This window comes from Chenopodium quinoa, unplaced genomic scaffold, assembly GCF_001683475.1.
Source record: "Chenopodium quinoa cultivar QQ74 unplaced genomic scaffold, ASM168347v1, whole genome shotgun sequence".
Taxonomy (NCBI): Eukaryota; Viridiplantae; Streptophyta; class Magnoliopsida; order Caryophyllales; family Amaranthaceae; genus Chenopodium; species Chenopodium quinoa.
This window is the reverse complement of record NW_018743669.1, coordinates 1,526,919-1,546,530: the sequence shown is the minus strand read 5'-3', so window position 1 is coordinate 1,546,530 and position 19,612 is coordinate 1,526,919. Positions and strand designations below refer to the sequence as shown.

The window sequence follows — 19,612 nt, the reverse complement described above, 5'->3', positions numbered from 1 at the left end:
GATGGAGAAGCTTGTGTTCCTAGGATTTTTTTTAATTATTGGCTTGAAGAAGTCCTGCATAGCCGGATCATTAAGCTGGCCATTGAGTATGTGAACTCTAAGAATCTCAGAGCCTCAGACAATTCTTGGAAGAGATTTTGATGAAGAAGCCGGGTCCTCTGACGTATGTAGGCCAAGATGTGCCAGGGAAAAACATCTGCGGCTTCAGCGCCCATCAAATGAGCAAAAACGAAGTGATACAATTGAAAAATGAGTGATTATGGAAAGAGATGCACTTAAAAAAAATAAAATAATAAGGGAATTAACAAAATTTGCTATAATTAATACCTTGAAAAACTACTACCTCCAGTAATAACTAATATAGTCAAGCAATTCCCAATCAATCATCGATTAAGCATAAAATAATTTCAATCACAATTTTTTTAATAATTGAACCATTCTCAAAATCTTCCTCAATAACTAGATCTTGGTGAAGAATAGTAAAATCATTCACAAAGCATTATTAACTACTTTAGCATATGATAATTTTTTCAGTTCGTTCTAAAAATTGTACAAGTGACTAATATATCCAAATGGAAGGAATAACTTGCTTGCCACGGATATAGTCAGAAGATAAAAGCGAAGCGCTGCAAATCATTTGTTACCTAGATCTAAATCCTGAAAACACTGGATATATCCCCTTTTCTGCATCTTGGAAGCTTGCTAAACAGTATTTTTATTAAAGTTGATACAAATAATTTCTTGATCAAGTAAAGAGATCCTGTAAATCAAGGATATCAGCAAGGACACCAGCTGCTGTCGTGTCATTACCAGCTCCAGCTCCTTGGATGATCAATGGCTGCTCGCTATAACACCTACTGTATACTTCCAGCTGCAGGTATCACACTTCAATAGTCAGGATTACAGGTTACAAGCACCTTACCAACTTAACGCTCAATAAAATTATAAAACTTCTACAAATCAATCTCAAGCATCAACAAAAGCATTGAAATGCCCACTGTGCCAGGAAGGGCTGAAACAAAACACAGTATCACGAGGAACGACCTGTGGGCCTTTTTATATAAAATAAAAAATCATTGGTTTAATTTACACAGCTATACATAATTTTCATTGAAAACAAGCGAGTATGACACTTGGGTAGATATCCATGTGACCATGCCTGACACAAGTACCTGAATTCAAGTAGCATAGCACAGATACCATATCCAATTATAGATAAAGAGAATAAGATCCAGGAAAATCAATGTATTTATAAGAGCTCCACACCAACAGACAAGCACTATACTGAATTGCTGTCATAAGATGATGTCATATACAGTTGGGCATTACACACCAAATTTGCAAATACTTACCACATTGTCACTTCCTCTTAGTCTTCCCAAGGCAGAATTTTTGGGAAGTTCCTGAATCCCAACCTCGCACCTACAAAAGATGAGAGCCACAGCAGCAGAACATCTTTCAGAACTACACAAGATTAATCCCCTGGCTAAAATAGCAATAACACTTGTTCAGTACCAAAGTCTCCTAAATTATATAGGATAGTAATGGTGTTTTAGTCAAATTTCTTATAATGACTTCAAATAACAGGGCCTATTATTTAAGGATGGAGGGTGTAAATCTAATTTAGTATCTGTCGTCTAAAATTGGTACCTGCTTTGGCTAGAACATTCTTTTCTTTTTACAAGTATTAAATGCATAATCAGGACAAAAAGAAAGAAAGATAATAAATACCTAGAACCCTCAATGACACAAACATAGCGTAGCACATTTCCATTGGAAGCTGCTTTTTCAACTCTATCTGCAAGACTGTTATCAAGTTGTGAAACACCATTAGCAAGAAAATCTTCCACGCTCATTGCATTAGGTCCCATTTCAGCAGGATATAAACTTTCCACCTATATATCATACAAAAATTAGGAGCTCATTCATGCTTTGCCTTAGGCATAAAAGGTTCAAAACACATAAATGCAAACCTTAATGCTGTCCAACTCAAGTCGTTGTCCAAGAAGACGAGCAACAATCAAAGCCTATTTCAAACCCACCAAAATAATTTCAGAATACAGACACCACAAGGCCTGTAGTTATAAGCGTCAACAGCTGATTAATAGTACAAAAAACAGCAGCCAATTTAGCATCACAGAATGATTAAAATAACATTGAGTCAACGCATACTAGTAGTTACAAACTAGCTTCCTGGCTGAAACAATTGCTAGTGAGATCTAAATAATATTTTAAGCATATAATGAATTTTCAAGCTAGTGAATTGATCGAAGACTGATGGGGCCACTGGTCTATGAAAGTACTTTCCAGATAACAAATGCTCAGTATGCAACAAATAGCAGTAAAGGATTGCTTAGTGAATTCTTGGGCATTGTTAGCAATAAAAGTTCATATTATTATCATGATAACTGAATGACCAAACAACGATACAAGACATAGTAACAAATTAATAATACTCCGAAGCTAATCATGCTTGGTTCTAGCACAAACCTTTCTTGCAACATCCATACCACCCAAGTCATCTCGAGGATCTGTTGTCACAAGAATTGAATCAATCAATCACAATTAAAAGGCACTTTTGAGACATTGTGTCTCAATTCTGAAAAGTGAAATATTCAACTCCGGTCAATTCTATGATGAGACAAACAATCATATATGTCGTATCTATTGACTGTTCAATATGTATTAAAAAATACACTCGGTACCTTAAGATCGCAGAAAAAACATAAGTAAATCATGTTCAACTTTAGTTCAACCTATTATAACAATTAATGCCAGATGCCCAGATCTAAAAAAGAGATCCCTTTCATCATTACTCATTTACTCTTCCATACCCCATAACGTTGGGGATGGAAGAAGAACAGAGGTTATAGAGTGTGGAAATGGCCATAGGTCATAAAATGGCAAGCATTATAATCTTACAATAAGCATTGGCTTTAGTTACTATATGTCCAAATAATGTACAGTAATGCACCGGAAACAGATATTAGACCAAATGTTTCACATTTTGTAGTTCTATCACTTCTATATGTACTATCTTACCTGTTATGAGAAGCACATGGTCAAATCATTCATAAAACAGAGAAGTGACATACCTAATTATATCTCATTGTGTATTTTTCTCACCTTAAGCAGAAAGAGACAAATTACATTTATAAATAAACCACAGGTCACACAGTAAATGATCATCTGACCAATAATAGATAGCTCTCCGATGCTAATAAAATGCACAACAGCAACAAGTTGCATCATATTTTCCCAAATTTAGTATACCACATGCAAAAGCCATGAATACATGATTTTTTCGATAGAAAGAAAATAACTACACACCTGGTTCTGTGTAACCAAGAGCTTTAGCAGTTTTTACAACTTGACTGAGAGGCTTCCCATCTTCTACTTCACTCATGACATACCCCAATGTACCAATCAGAAAGAGAAATGATACACTTAAATACTTCATGCACTAATTATGGCTTACAGGCTACAACAAATTTAATTAAGATGAGAGGAAAGTGCAGGGTCAGCAGCAACACAACAAAGTAGTAATACCACTCAAGCTGCCAACAATACGATGGATAGTGTCCCCAGATGAAAGCAAGCGATTAATGGACATTATTACTGGAAGACCAGCACCAACCTACCAAAAATACAAGACCCCCATTAAAAAAATGTCACAATTGCATTTAATATAAATTGAAAGGGCTGGAGCACAATTAAAAAGTTTAAAACACACAAAGCATTACTACATGAATCTTAGAAGATCAAGGTTGATTCATACAGCATATGTTGTGTAATAAAATATCATGATGAATTAATTCATGGAATGGGACTTTCTATATAAATAATGCAAAGCAGCCAAAAAGACAAGGCAACAGAAAAAAGATGTGTAGCAATCCAAATAGCATGCAAGATAGTGGATAAGAGGTATAGACCTGATGTCTACAGCCTGCTAGTGATGGATTTGAGGGTTAAATAGTGTAAATGTAATTATGATGCATTTTACAAAATTTCGTACTTCGGATGAGAGATTTTTTTCAAGAAATGGGGAAGAGAAAGCATGGAATAAGTATTACTAAATCCATCCCAGTAAAACTGTCAGCTTTAACTTTTCACATCTAAAAATTTGTTATTTTTACTTGTCATTTTTTATGTATTTGCCAGAAGTGTATAGTTTGAAACATGAATTATGTGGTTGTGACTTGTAATTGAATCAAGTGTTGTATCACTCACACTTTGAGAAATAAGTAAAAGTATTATGGAATATTGATTGAGATAGTAACTTTCAGACTAACACTAGTTTTAGTAAGTGGACATTACCTCCCAAAAGGAAAGATGGCCATTTTTTATTTTATTTTTAGGGGAGAGGGGTAAAAGTGTAGGCTAGAAAAATCAAAATGGAGGGGATAGGATAGCCAAATTCATTCAACACATTCCATTCACCATACTTAAGGTCACTGGTAAAAGGAATAAAACTTACAGTTGATTCATGTCGAAGGCGACGTGGGTGCAATACCAACTTATCATAATCTTCCTGCAATCCAAAAGAGCATCTGTTTAGATTGGACTTGATCAGCATGCTAACGTATGAACAATACACCAAAAGGAAAAATTCTACTTTGCACTAGAATATCATGGTGCTTAATATGCAAAATTACAGATGATACCACAAAACAAAAGAAAAGCTGGACTAGTGGCAGAATTTTCAGGACATGGCACTGCTATATCGTGAAGAAGAAGATATCAATGGAGGACCAAACTGCAAATAATACAGGTGCATAGGGGAAAAAATAAAAATAATAAAGGCTTAACTTCATTCTGTCTAGTTGAAGAAATAGTCTGAAAAGTTCATACATCCAAGGAGGAGAGATGAAATGTATATATCAGACAACAATTAATAGATCCATCAGTCTTCTAATGTATAGGTAAATCCGTAAATGTAAGATTCTAAGGGATAAAAGAAGAACGGGAGAACCTAGAGGAACCACTTCTTCAATATTCTTAAACCCCAAAATTAGAGAAGGCGCACACAAAAAATGAAAACAAATCATTACCATTGAGGATGTTAGGGGCTTCTTATTTGCAAGTACAATGCAGCCATTCATTTCAGCTACCTTCTGCAATATCCCTATAGTGTCTGAACTAGCAGAGCAGTCTACAACAGCCAACCCTGTCAAGCCAAGTTTCAAATGCCACAAAGCTTAGTGTTAACTACGGACGCAAAATGGGTTCCAAGCTTTAAGCAAGGTTTTATCACAAAATGAAATTATAAAAATAAATTTGTTTGGCTTAACAGTTAGGAGTGTAAGTTACTACATCACAACTTATCATGATTCATACATAATAGCATGATGGGTAGACCTCCTATCATGGATTAGAGGGTATATTACTATTCTTCTTTTCATCTTATTGCAGGGTAGAGACGAGTGAGAATAGGGAAGCAATGCAATTAAGTGATGCAAAATCAAAGTTCGTAAACCAGCCTTGTTTTAGGAAGTGCCTAGTAAGCATCTGAACTACAAGTTTCAGGGAAACAGGAATAGATTGAATTCAGTAAGCAGAAAATATCCAACAGAGATCAATTCCTAGTTTCCTACACCTCCCTCCAACATCCTACACAAGTGGCTGTTACTCAAGAGGGTAGATAAATGTCACTTTGTCGAAGTCATTTCTTTACCTCAAAGCTCATGTAATAAAGGAAAGTAACTTTCTTCCCAAATTTACAAGAATAGGTAAACCACTACTAATTATACTAATGTCAATTCAATCATTATTACTATAACAAGTTTCTTTAGCCGTCATAAAATGTTTACATTTAACTTCTTGTATCTTCCTTTAGTGGTAATACTAGAAGTAGTAGAATGTCAATGCAATATTACTTGTCAACTAAAATTACAAACACCGTATTACTTATTAGTGATTACACTAAAATGCCATTGCATTACTATCAAATCCCTAGGTTTACATTTCAATAAAGGACTAGGAACAAACCTGTGGATCGAACCAAATGACTAGCAACCTCAGTAATATTAGTGATTGTCTCAGAATTGGAGAATACTTGGTAATCACCTACATTTAACCAAACCCATCAAAAAACAAACCACAAAGTTTCATATTCATTTCTCAAAAATCACAACTATCAATAAACAAAGATAAATAAATTATGGGTAGGTGCTACTACACCGGTACACCCCAATACCCGAGATCAAATCATGTCTACATCATTATCCGTGACTCCAAATACTCACCATAAGATGTGAGAGAAGAAAGAGAAGAACCATTGGATTTGAGGCGACAAATTTCATCAACAGAATGATCATCAAGCTCAGTGGTGAAGATATCCGGCACAGAAAGCAAAGACTTGCTATCTGCAACTCCCACCACTCTTAATCTTACTCCCTGTAAAAATCAAACAATCAAAATGAAACCCAGAAAAATTCAAAGAGAATATATTCAATTCTGAGAATAAATTCATGGAAAAATAAATTTTAGGGGGTCTCACATAATTTAGGGCATGAATGTCTCTGCAAGAAACAATGTGTTGGAGAAGCTGACGCCCAACACCTCCACAACCCATCAATATCAAAGGAATGCTCTTCATCTTTGGTTAAATTCTGACTGAGGTTTTGGGTTTTAGTTGATTTTGACTGAGACTGGTAGAATGATAGATTGATAGATGATGTTGAGATTTTGGGTTTTTATATTTTGGGTTTGTTTTTGCATTGAATGACTAGTTTTTGCAAGAATGATGGTGGATGAAGCGTTGTGCTGCCCGTGTTGGCATTAAAAACTCCACAATACATGTAGATCGCTCGTATCGGGTTTATTTTTCCAATAATAAAGTTGATTCTTTACATTATCGGTGTTTTTAAGAAAAACTAAATTGAATCAATTCTACGTCATTACTTTTCTACGCTCTTATTAAGACTAAAAAATTATGTATTCGCGTCACACGTTTTCTATTTGATTTGTGTTTAAACTCAATCAATTTTGGCCGTTATTTATCTATAATAGTTTGGCGATTATACTTCTCTATTAGTTTGGCATATACTCCGTAGTAGTTTAATCTCGTTTCATGCCAAATCCATCCGGTATTACCATATTAGTTTATGGTTTCAAATGTGCTCTTGCACAAGGGATTTGAGCCCCCCATTTGCGATTTGCGACTACCCAAGTTCTCATTTATTTTTGCTTAAAATATTTCAATCTAAGAAACACCCATCATATCTTGATGGTACTACAAATCACGCAACAGAACTTATGGACCTATTGAAAGATTAAATGGATAACAAGGTAGGGTTTTACAATCAATACAAGGTCACAAAACTCACAACTGCGTAGTATATAACAAGCGATAGAAATGTATCCCAGAGGCTCAGGGCCTCTATCTCCTAGCTACTTCGATCATATCGGATTTTAAAGCTAAACCTATATGCTTTTACTGAAAAATTCTTTTATTTTGACAATTATTAGTGCACATATTAGACATACATATAATTAGGTTACACACTTACACATTAACACATTATAGTCTCAACAGCCTCAAGAAAGAACTAGGAAGGCCTGAGTAACATAACATAATCTACAAAAAGATTAAAAAAAAAATGGAAGACAATAACAAATCAAAAGATGTAAAAAAGCATCCAAAGAAAGTAGTATTACCGGGATTGATTATGATGAGCACTAATCCAGACAGTTTCATTATTAACAGTAAAAGAAACTTCAATACCAAGCTCAGAAGTTCTAAATCTAGACAACCTTCAAATCAAAGTTTAAATTCTACTTGTAATTATAGACAACCTTCAAGTCAAAGTTTAGAAGTTCTAATTCTAGACAGCATTTACTAACGCGCAGCTTATCCAGGGGTGGAGAGATAACTCTAATAAACCCACAGCGTTTATCTTCTACAGAAAACAGTACTGCATGCCGCATCCCCTTTCATCTATATACAGTTTGCCAGAAATTTGCATGGCATGCTCAGCAACTTCTGTAACTTATCTGCCATAACGGAAGAGCAATTTCAGTTAAATAAGTCCATAACACTGCTCATAAAAGAAAGGACACTGATAAGAAAAACAAACAATCAAAATAGTTATATATCCACTCGTTACAGGAGCGGGTGGAACTAAAGGTAAAATTTAAGTACTTATCCTCCCTACCCCAATCATATTCTCAGCAACTTATCAGAATAATTAAGACTTAGTATGTGACTAGTAGCAACAACATTCAGTAAAATTTCAATGGACAATAAATTAAAATAATACGAAGTATAAACGAAAGATAAGAAATTCAGTACCACTGCTGGTTTTTCTTAAACTCAGTAAGCACTGGATATATGTTCTCAAAGGCAGTGTAAGTCTCTTCTCTCACCTGCATGATATCCAAAGTTAAAATTAATCCGTGGTAGAAACCCTGGGTCAGAATTTGACACAAAATTCACAAAACACAAGATAAATTCACCTTAGCTCCTGTCAGAACTATCTTTCCTGAGACGAATATAAGCAGCACAATCTTTGGTTGTTTCATTCGATAGATCAAGCCAGGAAATAGTTCTGGTTCATACTGTAAACCAAAAACATTTCATCGAAATCTCTGACTTTGTTATTACTAACACTTTGTTGGCCATTTTACGGAGGAACATGACATATATTAACATCAAAGACCTGATACTTCCCATCAGAAAAGAGACAATGCCAGGCTCAAACAGAGATGATATTACTCACACTAGAAAAGGCACCATGAGAGAATGCAAGCCCCTCCAGTCTGATAGGAAATTTTACATCACACGATGCCACTATGTTCTGGATTCTGAAATTCTGCAAAAGGCAACTAAAGCGTGAGATTTACTTGCCTACAAAAATAACCCTGCAAATTAGAAGGCAAGATTTAAGGAAAAAGGATGCACAAACAAAGCAAATAAGGGAAACCTTGAATGTGGCAGGGAATCCCAGCTTCTGAATAATTCGAGCATACTGAAAAAGAAAATAACATGAGATATAATAACCATACATCAAGAAACAAAATAGTCAAGTACACAAATCTGCAGCAACATTATAATGCAAATTGACTTACCTTACGAGCAGCTAGTTTAGAGTCTGCCTCACTCTTAGCTCCAGTGCAAACCTAGATATCCAGATAATCATCAGTGAATGAACACACATAGAATAAAAACCCACTCAAAGACATTTTTAATGAAAATTTCTTAACTTAACTAATAAGAACAAGGAAGAAAACCAATATAAAATGGAATCATAAGTGAAGCTATGGTTTAACATGCATGACAACTCATATTCAAGCGCTATAAGTGAACACGAAACAATCAACACGGTAGTCTGATGAACATAATGAGAAATTCATTCTTTTTTAATAATGCATATATATAAATATCCTTCCCCATATAGAAAGAGCTAAGATACAAGCTCACCATCTTTCCAGAAGCAAATACTAGGGCTGTTGTCTTTGGCTCCCTTATCCTCATAATGACAGCCGCAAAACGCTACAGAACAGCAGAGTAGGAAACAAAAAAGTATTTTAGGTAATTATAAAAAAAATTATACAATTCATTGAATGTCAGACACGTCACACTGCACATCACAAACCCTAAGAATCTACCTTTGGATTATACTCTGCATTACGAGCTTGCAGTGCAATAGATTTCAATTCCAACTTGCAGTCCAAGTTGACAGTTGATACAATGTTCCTACAAAATAAACACGTCAACATGATAACAACGTTCAGATTTAGAAACAGTCTGCATGTTGACGTCAAAGCTTTGTATCCCGCCAATAATGAGGCAGGAAGACCAAATCAGAAACAAACACATACAAGGAAACATAAAATTTAACCCAGAACATTACATCATATGCATCAACTCATGCATAAATACTAAAATCAAAGAAAAAATATCCCTCATCAAATAACTACCATAGCACTATCACACCCTAACTACATCTACCACTCAGAAACAATAATCAGATACAGTCCCTCCCTACCTGAATTTTCTTCACTTTGACTTCAAACAATATACTTCATATAAGTGATATAACACTGTACTTATCCCTTTGTCCCATAATACATGACACAATCAAACGTTGCACACATGCCAATGCTTAGTTTGACTCCATTTTTATATAATTAAATATTAATGAAAATTATTTTTAAAATTATATTAGGAAATTTTATATCAAAACCTATCTAACAACATATTTATTGATAAAATATATTTTTATTATGTTAGTAAAAAATTATGGTCAAACCTAATGCATGAATAGTGAAAAAAAGTCCAACGTATCATGTATTATGGGACGAAGGGAGTATAATACAAGAAGCAGCGAATAACTCGGGTTTACATTATTATGTAAAATTATTCTAGGTTTTGTTTAAACTATATTTGTGAGGCAAACAAAATAGAAATAACAAGATTAATCTTAGAGACCATTAAAAGAGGGTGTGAAGAAAATTCAATTATAAATCTTCGATGAATAGGGTAATCTTTGCGGGAAACGACAAAAATCCTTCAATTTCGTAAGGCAATTAAACCAATTATTGCTGGTTTGACTCATATTTCATTCTACAATCCAGATGCAACATTGAAGTATCACTTTGTAATATCAATGCATGATTACATAGGTCGTTTTGCACTACTAATACAATATAATCTACCAATTTCTAAAAAAATTAAGTACAGTATAATTTGAAGCATATTATTGATGATTCCACTCAAAATAAACCCTAATTACCAACATCAAGGTTCAAAAACCCAAATTCAATCGAACATACTGGAGAGTAGGGATGATCCCAGATGGATGTCTCGACTGATCTACAGGTTGACCACCTTCCAAGCCCTGTTCTTCCATGTCAATTCCTCTTTCTTTCCTTCTGTTCAAAATCAAATTAGGGGATATTATCAACTAATTCACCACTAAATCAAAATTAAACCCCAATTTCCTAACTACTAAGATTCTCTTTTTTAACGTTCTATTTTAATTCCATTCGCTTTTAATTTCTGTTGAGAAAAAAAAATGACAAAAAAAGAAATACCCAATTCATCATCATGCTTGAATCAACGAAAATTGTGAAATAAACAAGAGGGTTTTTCAAGAAATTCTTCTTTTACCTACATATAATTAGGGTTTAAGTAAAATCCGACTATACTAAAAATTGATGAAAATTGTTGGCTAATTTGTGAAATTAAGATCGTTAAATCTAGTATTAATTGCAATTTCAGGGAAAAAAAAAAAGGATAACGGAAATTGAGAAAATGGGTATTAAAGAAAGCTCACTGACGCTAAAACGGTGATCTGATCGTGAATTGCAGGTGAAGTTAGCAGATCTGGAAATCGCCGGTGAAAGAGAAGAAGAGGAGAGAGAAAAGGAAAAAAGAGGAAAAAGAAGGGTCAAATAAATTTGAAAGATTGGGGATTTTATATAAGTTTTCTAAATATCAAGGTATTTATAATAGATTATGATGCATAAACCCGCCTCTATTATTCTCTTAATGGCCTTTTTCTTAATTGGACTTGGATTGACAGATTGTACAAAGTTACAAACCTCCTTTTATTTTCTTCATTAGGGCTTGTTTGTTTTCGTTTTTTCACTTGTGCAATGCTAGTATTTTTTACATACTCCGTATTATGTTAAACTTTATCAGTCTCAACTTATAGTCAATCCAGAGCCACACAGGGCAGGGGTGAGAATCGATCCCAAGATCTCCTGGAACCGGAAAAGAAGCTCTAACCACTTGAGCTATCCCTCACTCTCGTAAAAGTAAACGTTGAATGCAAGTAAGTAGTCGATATTAATGTGTTTCCGAAAAAAAAAAAAAAAAAAAAAAAAAAAGATAGTCAATATTAAAATTAACCTCAAAATCTTATTTAATTACAAAATACACATGATATTAAAAATTTATATGAGTGGTGTTGTTTGTAAAAACTTTGTATAACACTTAAATCTATAACCCAAGACTAATTAGCTCAAAAGCCTTAAGTCTAAAATTGAAGTCTTCGATTTAACTATCGTAGCTTACTTTTAGATCATATTGGCATGCTATTTACCATTATAAATCATGATATGTAAGTAAGTAATGATTTATCGTGGAGTGAATTAATATTCCAAAATTTTCATGCACTAATTTTCACTAACCCAACTAGATTTCCTATAAAGGTATTTCGATTGGTTAATATCCAAAGCAAAATTAGTCACCCAAGTTCAATAAAAGCGAACTAAACTAGCCAGTGGCCAAATATTATCTAAACATGCCTCATATCTAGGTCATGAGAATCTATACCAAATATGATATAAAGTATTTAAACATATTACGTATGATATACGAAGTAGGAGTAATTGATATTTGTATTTATTTCTCTTTAATTTTAGACCGCATACAAAAACATCTAATATTAATTAATCACACTTAATATTATTTTTATTATTATTACTCGTATTATATTATAAAATAATTATACATATACAAAATACTTTGTATCAGGTTAATTTAACATTTTACGTCATAGGGTATCACACGGACCCAACTACCTCATACTTGTATTAGTTCATTAGTTGTACACTTATACATACATTAATACATAGGAGTAGTTATTTATAAAATAATCATATTACGAGAACAAAACTTAAATAAGAATGAACGTAGATCGCCGATAATTAACATTTACATCCGACGGCTGACATTATATGCGTGTCATTAATCATCTTCCAATGTTTAATTTTAATTGCTATAATTCACTTTTTCGCTGCACCTTTTTCTCTCTCCTCCATTGAAGCGTTGTCTGAATTCTCCATTGAAGCACCTTCCGAGCTTTCTCTCCTCCGTTGAAGCAGCTTTTGGGGTAAGATTTTTTTTTATTCTAATCATCGAATATAAATTTTAACATTAGGTTTATATTTCACACTTATGTTATTTTATTTGTCAATAGTCAATTTAGGGTTCATCTAAGGTGGATTATTGAACTATTATTGGTTATAATTACTGAAGTATGAAAGGTTATAGTGAGCGATTTTATTGCTAGAATTTTGGTATGTGTAATTTACGTTGATGTTATGAAGTGAGAAGAATTTGTGTGATTTTTTTAGCCTAATTTATTGATTTGAGTATTGCATTTATTGAGCCTAATCTAGACATTTGATGAAAAGTAATTGTCTTTTATTTTGATTAGTTATCTGAGCTTCTTAAATCGTTTTTTAAATTCAGGAATTCTATGTATTTTGTGATAATATTGCCCCTTAATTTAACTGGTTATGATGCTTATTGGTGTTCATTCAAAATTTAAATTTTAGATAATTTTGGTAAGCTGAGCTTCATTATAGGGGTTTTAATTTCTAGCTAGTATTTTCTGGATTGCTTTAAGTGGAGGCTAAAATTTTAATTTTTGTTGTTGTTTCTGTTGTTAATAATGTGGGAATGATCTTCTTAAATTGCTGAAATTTTTAATTTTTGAATTGAATAATGAAATTTTGATCATTGCCTTCAATTAGAAATGTGCAATGTGCTACATTGCTATGTATCCTCATTCTTCAATTCTACTTGGTATTGTTTTGCAGTTGGGAGTTGGTTGTATTTATACATTTTGTGTCGTTGCATTGGAAGGATATGAGGTAGATTTCTTGGTAGATTAGTGGTGCATATGTTTTGGCCTTACAATATGAATTGGCATGGGTGTTGATATTATTGATGTAGAGGGCGGGAACATGAGGATCCGTGCCTCGACGGATAATGGAGATGCTGAGGCGATGGGAGTTGAGGTGTCTCCTACTGGTGTTTATGTAGCTCAGGATGAGGTCCATGTCCTCGAGCCTCATGTAGGGATGGAGTTTGAGTCTGAATCTGCTGCCAAGACATTCTATGATGATTATGCTAGGCGTACGGGCTTCAGCACAAAAATCTGTCAGACTGGCCGCTTCAGACCCGATAGTGCTGTCACATCTCGACAGTTTGTGTGTACAAAAGAGGGGTTGAAAAGGAGGCCTTCTGAATGTGAAGCCATGCTGAAGATAGAGTTGAAGGGTAACAAGTGGGCAGTGACAAAATTTGTCAAAGAGCACAACCATGCCCTAGAGAGCCCTAGTAAGTTGCATAGTATTCGACCACACAAGCATTTTGCTGGTGCTGTGAAGAATGTTGCTGAAGTTTATCAAGCGGGTGTTATGGTGCCAAGTGGTGTTATGTATGTAACTATGGACGGAAATCATGTAAGCCAAACATCTGTTGAAGCAAATCGCCTAGCAAGAAGCATATCTCCTCTAGAATCAAGCCGACTGGTGAAAACCTCTAATTGCATAAATCATGCCATCAAACCTGCTACCCCTAAGAGGACATGGGGAAAAGATGCTCAAAATATGCTGGACTACTTCAAAAAAATGCAGGCAGAAAACCCTGGGTTCTTTTATGCTATACAACTTGATGAAGATAATCGAATGGCTAATGCTTTTTGGGCAGATGCAAGATCAAGGACAGCTTACAGTCATTTTGGTGATGTGGTTACGCTGGACACTTCATACAAAGTTAATCAGTATAAAGTGCCTTTTGCTCCCTTCACTGGAGTGAACCATCATGGCCAAACAATTTTATTTGGTTGTGCGTTGCTTCTAGATGATTCCGAGGCTTCTTTTGTTTGGTTGCTGAGGACATTTGTTACCGCTATGAGTGATCGCCCTCCAGTGTCTATTGTTACTGATCAAGATAGAGCCATACAGGCTGCAGTCAGTCAGGTGTTGCCAAAGTCCCGGCACCGCATCAACAAATCGCATATCTTAAGAGAAGGCCAGGAGAAGCTGGCTCATGTTTGTCACATGCATCCTAATTTTCAGGCTGAGTTGTATAATTGTGTTAATTTAACTGAAACAATAGAGGAATTTGAATCTTCTTGGGACTTTATTATTGATAAATATGATCTCAGAAGGAATGACTGGCTTCAATCACTGTATAATGCTAGAAGACAATGGGTACCAGTATATTTTCGAGATACATTTTTCGCTGCAGTTTCCCCCAATCAAGGAGTCGAGTGTTCTTTTTTCGATGGTTATGTAAATCAACATACTACCCTGCCTATGTTTTTCAGACAGTACGAAAGAGCTATGGAGTACTGGTTTGAAAAGGAAATAGAAGCAGATTTTGATACAATATCCAATACACCAGTTCTAAGTACACCCTCTCCTATGGAGAAGCAGGCTGCCGACCTTTACACCAGGAAAATCTTTACAAAGTTTCAAGATGAGTTGGTAGAGACTTTTGTATATACTGCAAATAGGATTGATGGGGATGGTGATACAAGCACATACAGAGTTGCAAAATTTGAAGATGACCATAAAGCATACACAGTAACTCTGAACATCTCTGATATGAGGGCAAGTTGTAGCTGCCTAATGTTTGAGTATTCAGGCATTCTGTGCAGACACATTTTGACAGTATTTACAGTAACTAATGTTCTGACCTTACCTCCACATTACATTTTGAGGCGTTGGACCAGAAATGCCAAGAGTGTGGTCTCATTGGATGAGCCTGGTGCAAATTATGCACAGGAATCAACCCCATCAAGGTATAACAGTCTTTGCCGAGAAGCTGTTAAATATGCAGAAGAAGGGGCAACAGCTTCAGACACCTATACTGCAGCTTTAACTGGTCTGAAAGAAGGGGCAAAGAAGATTGCTGCTGTGAAGAAAATTGTTGCGAAGGTTGTTCCTCAGACTCCTAAAAAGTCCACTTCTGGCTATGTTGATAAGAATATATCTGCAGCTGATTCACCTTTGTTATGGCCGAGACAAGACGAAGTTACCAGGCAGTTCAACCTTAATGACTCTGCCACCCTTCCTCATTATGTCAGTGGCATGAATCTTCTGCGTGTGGCCCCCACATCTGTTCAACGGGATGATGGCCCCACAGACAACATGGTATGCTGGAATATATTATGATATTCTTTTTTATTGCTCCTCTATGCATCAATAACAGTGTTGCTGACTATGGCCTTTTTATCTCCATGACTAGGTTGTACTCCCTTGCCTTAAGTCAATGACATGGGTCATGGAGAGTAAGAATTCGACACCAGCAAATAGAGTAGCTGTAATCAACCTAAAGGTTTGTATATTCTGGTTGTGATTCCCTTGGAACTCATCAGCCGTCTCACATAGTTATATAATAAGAAATTTAGATGCTTGCATTTCTTTTGGTGAAAAGATAAGTTAAAAGGTTGGAAGAGGTTTTCCGTGTTGGCACCCTTGAGGCCTTGACTCCTTGAGACCTTGACTATTGGCCAAAACAATGAAGAAACTTTGTGGATGATATTTGTTCTTCCTATCCACGAAACTAAACATTTGGGGAAATAATTGGAATTATTTGCTTTCAACTTTGAAGAAAGAGAAGGGCTGCACGCGTACCCCATTGAAAGAGATCTCTCGTTGTCTTACTTTTTTTAGGTTATACTAAGGTTCCCTCCCATATCATTGGCTAATGAGATCTTCATCACAAAGGGTGAATAATGGCAATGAATCAGTAAATGATGAATGTGCATGCAAGATGGTAATTGTTTGTTTACTGGTGTAAAGCAGTCTACCACACAATTTTTTACACAATTTTTAATGCTAAAATTTGTGTGTTTACCAGGGAAAAGCAGAATAGTCTGTGTGAGCTTACTTTTTATCAATTGTTTACGAGACATACATCATTGCTTAGTGATTGTCTCGCTAGATGTTTCAAATAAGGCATTCTAATCAAGGGACAGAACCAAAAACATGATGGAAGTGGGGTGGGCCAAAAGACTCAAGGGACTATTGTTTCTTTGAATTTTTCATCTCCTGTACTTTTTTGGAATTCGAACCACGTAATGATTGAAGTAAATTCTATTTTGGATTCTGCTGTTATCCTTCTCAGAACAAACAACCCTATTAGTGTAAGAAGTGTTTTGGTTGTCTTGATAGTTACATGGATGCAAGTATCTCGGATATTGTATTTGACTTACCGAGTCATTGAATTATACATCCCTTCTCCCTCTAGTGTTGAATGATGACTGTATTGCTTCTTGTGATGGATCATTTAATTAATCCTCTCTTTCACATGATGTGTGATTTTAGACTGCTTGGGATCTGATGCTGGAATATTCAGTCAACCCTTAATTAACATTTTGATCCATCCTCTCTAACTTTGGGTTAGGTTAATTTCCAAGTAAAAAGAGCAATTGGTGCATTTAATGAATTAGTACGATACAATTAGTTTTTTCAACCCCTCTGAGTTGGTCAAGCGCTTTAATCCTGATTACCTGAGTTTATATTCACATTCTAAGAACCTGACATTGACCCTCCTTTCTCCTAACTATGTTTTGTTTTTGCAGTTGCAAGATTACAGTAAGAGCCCTGCAGTGGAGTCTGAAGTCAAGTTTCAGCTCTCGACGGTCACATTGGAACCTATGCTTAAATCTATGGCCCAAATCAGTGAACAGTTGTCCACCCCGGCTAACAGGGTTGCTGTTATCAATTTAAAGGCATGTTTCTCTAATTTGGCAGTCTTTTAATTGGTCAGAGTTATTCTCATGGTTGATCATAATCACCCGCTATGGTACTTTTATTGGTCAACAGCATAGCAAAATATTTGTAAATTCATAGACTATGGCTGCTGTAGTTCCTTTTAGACTGCCCAAACCTTGTCTTTCCTTTCCAGTTGAAAGGTAAAAATTAAGGTCATCTTAGAAGCATGTGTTACTATCTAACTGCTACATACCTAACTAGTTTATGTCTTGTAAGATTTTGAGTGTGTGATGGAGAAATGCATATAGCAACTTCTCAAAGACTGCTCTCCTCTTTTTTTTTTTTTTCTTTTTTTTTTTTTATATATATATAGAATGTACTAATGCCCATAATGTGATATCTTAAAGTATGATTCGACGTAAAATAGACCTGTCTGCTTAATATTAAAAGTGCATAAGAATGCTTGCCTTTAAAACTAATCACATCTTTGTCACAGCTCTTATATGGAATTCTGGAGAAGTTACTACAAACGCCTTTCTTAAACACCCAAGTGATGGGAGGAACTGTGTGACTACTGGATTCATTTCTTCTCTTCTTGGATAATTCTAAAGATTATTTTCAATCAATTAAAGATATTGCTTGAAGGAACTTTTAAGAGTTGCATGTTAACCTGGATTCAAATTCATCTTGTTATGCATTGCTTTGCTTCAACTAATCCAAAGTAAGTAGTAGAATCATTTCATTATGGTAAAAAATCAAATATGTAACAAGCTAATGAGCTAATGTTGCTATTAGTTCATTATCTACCTGTTGCCATGTTTGGGTTATCATTGTAAACAGAACATGATACTTAGAAATACTTGTCAGCTATGTCACACTATGAACAAGAAATCTTTTGCGAAGTTGAGCTTAGGCGCTTTTAATGAATCTTTATACGCATTTAATGCTTGTTTAACCAATCTCAATGCATTGTATTATCAATCCTGGCTATGTTAAGTAATCCTTATACGTGATTTTCTTATATTTTAGCTCCAAGACACTGAGACGATCTCTGGAGAGTCTGAGGTGAAGTTTCAGGTTTCCAGGGATACTTTAGGTGCCATGTTGAGATCAATGGCCTATATCCGAGAGCAATTATCAGTTTTGGTAAGTTTTCTGACCTCATTATGTGATCTGGAGAGCAATGTTGACTAATTTCTATACTACAAACTTGCAATAAAGCATTATGGCTAGCATGCACCTCCTTTCTTTTTCACCCATACCTATCTATCATAAATCAATTTCCTAATCTCCCACTCTAAAAGAAATTTGATGTTTCTATTGCTGTGGCTTGTGCATTTGATTGTTTTTATTGTTAATTAAATATCTAATATCAAACTACTATACATACTAAATTACTATACATATATACCTTTGGCAGGTTGAGGCACAGATAGAACAGCCATCAAAAAAGCAGCGCAAGTAACTGCTTGGATTTTGTAATGCATGTGTAGAATTAGGTTTGTGGCTCCCATTTAGGAGAAACTCTCTTTTTTAGTTAGGTTTTTGTTCTTTCTCCCTCTCATCCAACCTTTCAATCCAAGGCCACAGGTACATAAAACAGTTTGCCATTTGTTGAACAGTTGAAATGGAGATGGGGAGGTACTAGTTTTGTTTCATAGCGGGTAAGGTCGTCTGGTCACTTTCCCTTGAACGGGGTGTCACAAAGTTGTACATACTCTGTTTTTTCATTACCCTGTAATCATAATTATTGTTCTTTGGTGTTTGTGTGCTCCAAAAAGCACATATGAATACTTATGAATGTTATTCATTGTGAAATATGTTTGGCACTATTTGACTCTGTTGCGTTGGACTTTTGGAGTTTATGGATTTAAATGATTAAACAAGGAATGTAGGATTAACCAAGTGAGTTCTCAATAAGTAACGCTTTCCGATTTCTGTAGCAAAATTACCTCGACTTATATTTATTTGACATACTTTTAACATTGAAAACTAATCTTTAAAATATTTTTAATTAAAAATTATGTAGTATTATTTTAATATTAGCATTAAGGTATATCCAAAATCTTACTAACATTTGTTTTTATATAAGCAACAAATAATGATTTAAATTGTGTTAAAACTCGAAACTTGCCAAAACTTTAAT

At 34.9% G+C, this 19,612-nt stretch overlaps 3 protein-coding genes across 12 annotated transcripts; 1 reads left to right on the top strand and 2 right to left on the bottom strand.

The window, feature by feature from the left end:
- Positions 1-114: 114 nt before the first annotated feature.
- Positions 115-6,866, bottom strand: LOC110683503 (bifunctional aspartokinase/homoserine dehydrogenase 1-like). Of its 5 annotated transcripts, XR_002503622.1 has the most exons (13): positions 6,500-6,864; positions 6,246-6,396; positions 5,989-6,066; positions 5,052-5,167; positions 4,478-4,531; positions 3,550-3,637; positions 3,331-3,423; positions 2,491-2,531; positions 1,974-2,027; positions 1,732-1,895; positions 1,353-1,422; positions 645-871; positions 115-202 (listed from the first exon to the last, which is right to left on the bottom strand). XR_002503622.1 is itself a non-coding variant. In XM_021859894.1 (12 exons), exons 1-12 carry the CDS (start codon positions 6,596-6,598, stop codon positions 746-748), a joined length of 1,107 nt encoding a protein of 368 aa, XP_021715586.1. In that variant the 5' UTR covers positions 6,599-6,866; the 3' UTR covers positions 215-745. The 5 variants fall into 5 exon arrangements, 4 of the variants coding, with proteins under 4 accessions (XP_021715586.1, XP_021715587.1, XP_021715585.1 ...); XM_021859894.1 differs by lacking the exon at positions 115-202 and having other exon boundaries at positions 215-871; positions 3,331-3,396; positions 6,500-6,866; XM_021859895.1 differs by lacking the exon at positions 115-202 and having other exon boundaries at positions 215-871; positions 3,331-3,393; positions 6,500-6,866.
- A 761-nt stretch (positions 6,867-7,627) lies between these two features.
- Positions 7,628-11,432, bottom strand: LOC110683502 (TATA-box-binding protein-like). Of its 4 annotated transcripts, XM_021859891.1 has the most exons (10): positions 11,284-11,432; positions 10,777-10,875; positions 9,610-9,697; positions 9,422-9,493; positions 9,070-9,120; positions 8,925-8,969; positions 8,721-8,813; positions 8,458-8,559; positions 8,294-8,367; positions 7,628-7,995 (listed from the first exon to the last, which is right to left on the bottom strand). In XM_021859891.1, coding segments are annotated over exons 2-10 (603 nt in total). In that variant the 5' UTR covers positions 10,854-10,875; positions 11,284-11,432; the 3' UTR covers positions 7,628-7,994. The 4 variants fall into 4 exon arrangements, with proteins under 4 accessions (XP_021715583.1, XP_021715584.1, XP_021715581.1 ...); XM_021859892.1 differs by lacking the exon at positions 8,294-8,367; XM_021859889.1 differs by lacking the exon at positions 7,628-7,995 and having other exon boundaries at positions 8,287-8,367.
- A 1,280-nt stretch (positions 11,433-12,712) lies between these two features.
- Positions 12,713-19,318, top strand: LOC110683501 (protein FAR1-RELATED SEQUENCE 3-like). 3 transcript variants are annotated; one of them, XR_002503621.1, is made up of 6 exons: positions 12,713-12,842; positions 13,555-15,900; positions 15,995-16,084; positions 17,334-17,483; positions 17,963-18,187; positions 18,496-18,614. XR_002503621.1 is itself a non-coding variant. In XM_021859888.1 (6 exons), exons 2-6 carry the CDS (start codon positions 13,702-13,704, stop codon positions 18,929-18,931), a joined length of 2,601 nt encoding a protein of 866 aa, XP_021715580.1. In that variant the 5' UTR covers positions 12,714-12,842; positions 13,691-13,701; the 3' UTR covers positions 18,932-19,318. The 3 variants fall into 3 exon arrangements, 2 of the variants coding, with proteins under 2 accessions (XP_021715580.1, XP_021715579.1); XM_021859888.1 differs by lacking the exon at positions 17,963-18,187 and adding an exon at positions 18,887-19,318 and having other exon boundaries at positions 12,714-12,842; positions 13,691-15,900; positions 18,496-18,612; XM_021859887.1 differs by lacking the exon at positions 17,963-18,187 and adding an exon at positions 18,887-19,318 and having other exon boundaries at positions 12,714-12,842; positions 18,496-18,612.
- Positions 19,319-19,612: the final 294 nt, after the last annotated feature.